Source organism: Myotis davidii, unplaced genomic scaffold (assembly GCF_000327345.1).
Source record: "Myotis davidii unplaced genomic scaffold, ASM32734v1 scaffold158, whole genome shotgun sequence".
Lineage (NCBI taxonomy): Eukaryota > Metazoa > Chordata > Mammalia > Chiroptera > Vespertilionidae > Myotis > Myotis davidii.
This window is the reverse complement of record NW_006289390.1, coordinates 509,180-517,877: the sequence shown is the minus strand read 5'-3', so window position 1 is coordinate 517,877 and position 8,698 is coordinate 509,180. Positions and strand designations below refer to the sequence as shown.

Below are 8,698 nucleotides of genomic sequence, written 5' to 3'. Positions count from 1 at the left end.
TTTTTATCAAGAAAGATATACCCTCTCTTCGCCAAATTGTTCTTCCAAAAACCAGCATCCGCTCCTGCCTCCCCAAACCACGGTGCATAGAACTATAATAGCCGATCCCAACTGCTTCAGAGCCAGAGAGCTCCAGTGACTATTTTAGTTCGGTTTGTTAGTGTGTTCCCACATTGGTAACGTTTGCAAATATTTTTGCTTTGACAGTAATTGCATACTTCAGTTGTGAAGGGGCTTGACTAGCAATGCTGACGGCATTAGCAGGTCCACACGGCGAGTCTCCCAGCAGATGCACCTATTACTGTGCATACTGTTTACCCGCTTTTGGTGACATCGAGGCTGACCTTGGAGTCACCTCCCCCGCTGCCACATTCTCCTTTGTCGTACCACCATTTGTTTTTCAATTTGTCCAAGAGGCCTTGTTCATTCAGTTTTAAAACTGCGAGGTTAACAGCATTTCTTGAAACGATAAAACATATTTTGTAAGAAACTGCACAGCTGTTAAGATGTTAGAAGGAATGAGGACTTAAGCTCTTTCATAAGCTTCTCCCAGACGCTAAATAAACCTCTCATTTTGCCATTCCGCAGCCCCTTCCATCGGTTCAAACCAAAGGCAATCGTTAACTACTTCCAAACTGTATTAAACATGTGGTATTTAGTGCTGTTCACTTTCACAGTTCATTTATTGTCAAATAACCGACATCATCATCATCATCATCATCAACCAGTTACATGGATTGTTTTTCAAAACAGTAATAACTTGAATTTACTAGTAATTGAGAAAGAAGTGTGTCTTGAATTCCTTTGCTGAGAATGTCAATGATCTAAAAGAGACTGAAATGAAAATTCATTCCCAGAAGGAAGAGCATAATGGAATAAACAAACCAACAAATAGCCAGTAATTTTTGTCTACTGATTTACTGACAACAGAGTATGACTTGTTATTCCTCTTCTGTTTGTGGGAGTTTGGTTTGTTTGCTTGATTTAGCTGGTCTCAGAATCTAGGATTTCTATGTTTGGTTCAGTTTTGGGGCTGGAAGTCAAGAGAAAGGTAATAGTAGCTTTTAGTGAAAAAGCTGTTATATTTAAATCTTGTATTGATTCTTTTTTTTTTTTAAATCTTGTATTGATTCTTAAAGGCATTGGATGCTATTTAGAAGTTCAAAGCCAATTTGACTGTTTAAATTAAGTTACTAAACTCTAAATGTCATGCTGCATATGATGTGGACATGGAAAAAACACACCACTCTACATTAGATTTTCTCCATGCTAATCTCTATGGAGGAATAGAGGTGGTATATCCTAATTATTCTCTAAAAGGATTTATGAAAATATTTCATAGGCTCTTTCTTCCCATGCATTTGCTTCCTTTCTTGCTTTCAAGGTACAGTTTTTAAATGAGCTCTCTCTTTCAAGAGGTTTTCCCAGCCCTGAATGTAATTTCTGTTAAATCTAGAAGAATGGTTTAGATACTGAGAGAATATGGGTATAGTCTGTGCTATGCTATTTGATAAATACTGAGTTTGGTGGTCACTGAATGCCAAATGAATTAATAAAATAAAACCAAACAACCCCATATTAATGAGTAGCACTTGAAACTGATCATTCTGTTGACAAATAAAAAATGTTGCTTGTTTCTCTATGAATTGACCTGTTGAAGTGTTTGTTCTCTTAAAATGTGTTTGTAATATTTCAGGTAATTGATGCTCACTTTCCATGATGTTCATGTTATGATGGTCTGATCCATCTGGAGAGCAAACACCACTTTGAGAGTGTTAATTTACTAAGTGTTAATTAAATAATTAGCTTTCTCACATTCCCAAGTAAGTGCCACATTAGTGGTGTAAAATAATTAATATACTTCTTAAAGTAAACAATATCAGGTTTTTAGTTTAATCACCAGAAGGACCAGACTGAAATGTAGGCTTAATATTCAATGATGATAGAGACATCTGTTTTGTTTTTAAAATGCTGCAAATAAATTGTTTTATTTTGTGTCCATAAGAAACTAAATTTGTCTTTCAATGATTTAAACCTAATTGCTATTTTTTTGGAGAAAATTGTTTTTATGATCCACCTTTTTTAGCCTTAAATATTCATATTAGATTTAAAAAAAAATAAAGTGACATCCCAATTATTTTATGTGTTGGTTTAGACCATTCCTTTGAAAAACTAAAGTCATTTCATGAGAGGGTTATTTAACAGGGTTATTAGCCATATCCAAAGACAGTTTCACAGCACAATAGAAAACAAAACAAAACAAAATAAAGGAATGGATAAGGAAAAAGAGCTTTACATTGAGAAAATTGTTTGGAATAAGCTTCCTACAAAATTATTCTAAAAATTGTATTTCTTTATGTCATCTAATAGGCCATGTAAAAACAGTTTAGTTTCACACTGCTATCCACATATGAGTGTATATGTATCTATAATTGTTTAATATAATATACTTGACCAATAAATAACTCACTGCCCAGTTCACAATTCATTCACATGTTTTCCTTCCAGAAACATGTGGCCCCTCAGTAAAGTCCACTTTATCCTATCATATGTAAAATTAATTTTTCTTTAGTGGTGCAGAGAAGGCATTTTGTAATTAATATTTAGAGATAGTCTTCAGGGTTTCAAGATTTCCTTGCTTGTTAAAACTGCCTATTTTCTACAATTTTCTTTATACAGTTTAGGTCTAACAGCCTCTTAAAATTGCTATTAACTGCAGCATAAACCACATATGTAAGCATCATTTGAACATGTGTTCTATTTTATGGAATGCATTGCTTTGACATGTTATTAATGATAAGAATCAGCAAATGACTTTACAATATATATAAAGTTATTTCATTCAGTTTGCTAGAATAAATTTTAAAAAGTGTTCTTTACCCAAGCAAAAAGGAACAGGAACTCTGAAGGAGTAGTTCTAAGCAAGATTAAGGCAGCTATACAGGGTCAGGTAAATGAGGGACATAGGAAGTAGATCCCTGCAGCACATGTTCTCATTTGGTTGGAATCCCTTTCATGCATTTCATACATAGTTTTCAGAAACATATTGAAAAGAAGGGAATAAGTTCTCCTCATTAAGCATCAGAGAAGCTGTGATAGTGATCTGCTAAGCTGATAAGAGATAAAAGAAAAATATTATGGGTTCTTTCTTACATTAATTATTCCTTTTATTCTATTAAATGCAGTGTTTCCAGAGTAAAATGAATGGAAACATATTGTTTTCAATTAATATTTGAAGAGAGGAAAAAACAAGTGACTACATTATTGCTGGATGTTTAAGCCACATTTAAGAGGCCAGGTGTATTGACAATGACTTTTATAGATTGAAGAAAGACCCAGGGCACTTACTTGCCTTTGTCTTTTATGCCTTAGGAGAATTCTAGGTTAAAAAACAACAACCCTATTTAACTTTTCCCATAGTTCTGAGGTGATGGAGAACTTGATTCAGGGGTGAAAAGAAAATGCTCACCTGGACAAATTCCAGGCCTCTGGAAAACTTTGAAGGATTTTTAGTCCTAAAATTTCCTTCAATTGAATTTGGGATCATTAAAATCCATACCTCATTGGAACCCATTTTTGTTACCAAAAATCTGATTGAAATATCGCATACAATGAAAGTTTTGGGATGGGACCTAACAGACCTAACTTTTTCCACTTATTGATTTTGAGTAAATTAATTGGTGAAAAGTAAGATATTCTTACTATAGGCATGCTTAAGTCAGACTGAAATATTTACCTCTTACTCTCTGCCTTTTCAGAGTAACTTAACACTAACGTCTATAGATGTGATCATGCTTTTATGCTTACTTTAGGCCTTAATCATTATATTTACTTCTAGACCTACTTATGAGAGTGTTTTTATGTTGCTGAGGTTTTAAAGTTTACACTTGATAAAATGTCTACAGAAGTAGATAGAAAGCATTTTAAAAGTTTAAGTTTGGTAAAGTATTTTTATGATTTCAAAGATTTGTAAATATATTATTGTAAAGGACTGATATAAAAGCCCTAGATTTAGTCAATGTCAGCACACAGAATGTGTAGGGCACGTATAGTTTGTAGAATAAATAATTTGCAATATTACATTGAGCCTGGTTAAAACAAATTTAACATTTCATTGCTGGTAAGGATGTCAATAATGTATGGATCTAATCCAGTTTAGCTGTTTAAACTACTGTTTAATTTTGCTAGTGCGTTTTTATCCTTATAAGAAAGAATCCATTAGTTAAATAAACATGAGAAAGTCCCCTCAGTTTTAAGCCTGTGCTGTCTTAATTGGAGTGTTCTTTTCATACTAAACTCTCTATAACATTTAAATATCAGGTACTAAAATATCCAGAATATTTCCCTGAATGATGCTAAGTTTTTTTCATAGTCCCCAATGAATCTTAATATATTTTTAAATGCTTAAAAATTATGTGAATAACAAGAAATTGTGTAAAAAAAGGAAATCCTTTAAAATCAGCAAAGGACATTGGTAGATAATTCACACAAGAAGAAATACAATTCATATAAAAATAATCCAACCTTACTTGGAATTAAACTAATGTAAATTAAAACAATGAAAATTCATTTTTTGTCATTTATGTTGGAAAAGATAAAAATAAATATAATGTTCAATATAATCAATAATTTAATAAGATGGGTGTCTTCCAATTAAAATTGGAAAGAAATAATATGACCTTATACAATAAAAGGATAAAAACAGTTCTTATCAATAATCATTGATAATAATTCCCCTTTGAGGAATTATTTCTAAAAAATTAGTCAGTGATGCTGATAAAGTAACATAGGCATTGTACATTTACATGGCAAAACATTGCAAACAATTGACATGCCCAACAGAAGGAGAGAATTAATTAGATTTTGGTGCATAATAGTGGGAACTAATTAGATTTTGGTGCATAATAGTGGTCCTCAAACTTGAAATGAGCATTAGAACCACTTATTACAAATACAGATGCTCAGGCCTAACCACACCCAATCAAATTCTTCTGAATTGGGAGCAGGGTTTTGACATTTTTTACAGAGCTCCCCAAGTGGTAGTATTGATGAGCACCAATGAGCCTTATGACCGAATGTTATACAACTATTTAAAGCTTTTAAAAACAAGAAAAAAATGCTTATAGTATAATAAGTGAAAAAGAAAGAAGTTTATATATTCATTGTGATTTTAATATGTGAATAAAATATTATATGTATTAATGGAAAACTATAGCTATGGAGAAATTATAATTAATTTGGATTGCATTTTGGTCTTTAAGTTTCTCCACCCACTCAACATTTTTTTTTACAATGAGAAGTGATGCTATAATAATCACTAAAAAACAAAACCCCTCTCGATTATTTTATAATATCATGACTAATACAATTGTTTTTATGCAAACCAAAATATATATTTTATTTTGGGTCAAAAAACTGAGGAAGAGGTAGAATTTAGGAATTATTCTTAAGAATCTCAGAAAAACATTCATTGTTCCTGATGATATGGTTTGCTTTGATCCACTTGTTTTTTTGTTTCTAGTCACAGATTGGAGGACATGTGTTGAATTTGGTTTCTACCGAAGTTCTACCTTATTTGAGGGGAACAAGTCAGGCAGAGAAGCGTGAGTAATGCACCAATTAGGAGGCCTGCCCAATCAGAGAGGATCTGCAGGAGGTTAACAGAACTCTCAGTGGCCTGGGGAGAAGACTTGCTGTTTCACACATGGTTACATAAAAATGGTGAGTTCCCCCGCCTAAAGCTGAATTAAATGATCGTGATTGGCAATAGACTTGAGTCCTGCTAAGTGGGCCATTAAAAAAAAAGGTATATATCTCTGCTTTTAGAAAAAGAGATTCCATGCCTGGCATGTATTTCAATGAATCTTTTTAAATTTGATTTTTAAAGATCTTCTACATATTTACTGTACCCTATTTCTGAAGTCAAACTAAAATTCCTGTTTGGACAACTCATTTGATTTAAACTTTGTTACGCAGCAGTGAAATCTATGCAGAAACTTTTTCAGGATTATTCTAATAAGAAAATAGTAATTTCATAAAAAATAAATAATGAAAAACTGCACAGACTATTCATTTTGTTATTTAAATGAGGTTGTGTTGTCAGTATTCTCACATAAAAGTCTGTCTAATATAACACGGTGATATAGGTAGGGAGGAGAAAAATCACATGGGATTTGACTTCTGTGGCTTAATTAATGATGTTTCCCCTAAACATGGTGGATGGAGGAAATTAGCAGAAAAACTGATTAGTTACAACAAACTGAAGAACTTTGTATAAAGTAAATAACTCACTGAGAAAAAGAACTGTTATATCAATAAAAAAATATAAAAATGAAATACAAATCAATAGGCTATTGAATAATAAGGAGTTGAGAACCAAATATGTCTGCTAAGGAAAGGTATGAGAGTTCACCCTCTATCAGGCCTGGGAGAGTAACCAGTTCTCAGCATTATCAATGCTTCACTAAGTTTTCCATTTACCTTGCAGCTGTCTTATTATTTTTCCTCCCAAATCATTCCTTCCAGTGAACAAGCACAAGACTCTTAGTTTCATTGGATTTGTGCACTAATTTCCAAAAGCAGAATTAGAACTAAATTGCTATGCAAAAGTTTCTAGAAAAGATACGAAGTTTTCACTCAAGTTTGCTTATGCATTGGCAGGATTTGCCTAAATGGCACTACTGATCAATAATTTAGTATCAAAATTAGGAGGAAACTTTTTTTTTTAATGTTGAAAGACAATTGAGATCCAACATGATGTATAATGATAGCTTGAAAACCTCTTTGATAAGACATATAGACAATTAAGTTAGTGTATAGAGACTTTTGTGTTTCATGCACCAGGTGAATCAATGAGAACTGAACTAATCAACTAGATACTGAGTTAGATTCCAAGCCTTGTCTCTAAATTGTGTGTTCTTTAGAATGTGCAAGACTAATTTCTATTTGAGAACGAGGTCTGAAAAATGTGATTCTTTGAAGGAACTTTGTGATTTTTGCAAGGATATCTGCCAGTACTTTAGTTTGAGCCCAGCTAGAGATTTTGACAAATGAAAAATTTAATTATATTTTTAGTGTAGAGTGCGTCTTTTCATTTAACAAATATTTTATGCAGTTTAGTTTCATGATTTTGTCAATTTTGGGTCACAGAGTAGAATGTTCTATCCTCCTTTGAGTAATGGACATATTTCAGAAGTCAATGAAACTGATGGATATTGTCTCAGAAAAAAAATGTACAAACTTAAAAACACACACAGACTAGCATACAATGTCAGGAGACTCACAGACTTTGGTAGGGTAATCATGGACACAAATAAATAGCTGTTCTAGATTCTAATAACAGTTATTTTAAAATCAATTAATGACTATTTTCAGGTATATCTTTTAAAGGTAAGAGAAATAAAAATATTTCTACATTGATATCAATGGATAGATCTTCCAGACAGAAAATCAACAAGGAAACAATGGCCTTAAATGACAAACGAGAACAGATAGATTTAATTGATATCTTCAAAGCATTTCACCCCAAAGCAGGAGAATATATATTATTTTCAAGTGCATATGGGACATTTTCTAGGCTAGACCATATGTTAGGACACAAAGCAAGTCTTAATAAATTTAAGAAGATTGAAATAATATCAAACATTCTCTTTGACCATAATGGTATGAAACTAGAAATATATCACAAGAAACAAAACTGAAAAACACACCAAAGACATGGAAGTTAACTAACGTGTTACTAAACAATGAACGGGTTAGGAATTAGATCAAGAAAGAAATCAAAAGATGCCTTGAAATACATGAAAATGAGAACACAACAACCCCAAATCTATGGGATACAGAGAAAGCAGTCTTAAGAGAGAAATTCATAGCAATATACACATATTTCAAGAAACAAGAAAAAAAATAAGCAATCTAACTTTACTCTTAAAAAAAAAAAACATGTAAAAGAACAACAAACTATGCCAGAAATAAACAAAATAGGGTCTTAAAAAATGCAAAAAAATTACAAATTTTCAATGAAACCAAGAACTGGTTCTTTGAAAAGATAAACCAGATTGACAAACCCTTAACCAGACTCATAAAAAAAAGAAAGAGGACCCAAATAAATAAAATAAGAAATGAAAGAGAAGTAACAACTGACACCAAAGAAATACAAGGGATTATAAGAAAATACTACGGGAGAAACTAAGATGGCGGCAGAGATAAACACCGGGAAATTAATGCCGCACACAACAATTGATTAATACCTCAGAGAAACAATACGGACTTCATCCAGAACCACAGGAAGCCTGGCTGACTGTAAATTCTACAACTAGAAGGAAGGAAAGGCACACTGAGACCCAGAGAAGCTGCAGAAGTGAAGCGCAGAGGTAGGGGCTCGCGGGCGCGCGGAAAGGGGCTGGCACCCGAGGACGCGGCTGTCTTTTGAATCCGGAGGGAGACACAAGCTCCCAACGGCTCTGACCTCCGGTTTCGGGAAGTCTCTGGGGACCCAGGACTCATGCGGGGAGAAACTGGACTGTCTGGCAGCGGGCGATCTTGAGGGCGGCTTTCACTCAGAGGTGCTTGCAGCCGTTACCGGGACACTGAGACGCGCGACTCCTTAGGGCAGGGCTGAGGATCTGCCATAGCTGCTTGCTCCGCCCTTTGATTCCTTGAGACCCCGCCCCACCCAGGCTGCGGCAGAGGCTTTTGC

The 8,698-nt window shown here is 33.7% G+C and overlaps 1 protein-coding gene across 6 annotated transcripts in view; it reads right to left on the bottom strand.

Moving 5' to 3' along the window:
• Positions 1-8,698, bottom strand: part of GRIA4 (glutamate ionotropic receptor AMPA type subunit 4) — a 417,768-nt gene that overhangs the window by 14,378 nt on the left and 394,692 nt on the right. For 2 of the 6 annotated variants that reach the window (XM_015562433.1, XM_006761466.2), the window contains exon 14: positions 345-459. The exons of 3 other annotated variants lie outside the window; for them this stretch is intronic. In XM_015562433.1, coding sequence (XP_015417919.1) covers positions 345-459 — 115 coding nt within the window. Of the gene's footprint in view, positions 1-344; positions 460-8,698 lie in introns of those variants that run through there. One more of the 6 variants, XM_006761464.2, reaches the window with a different exon arrangement.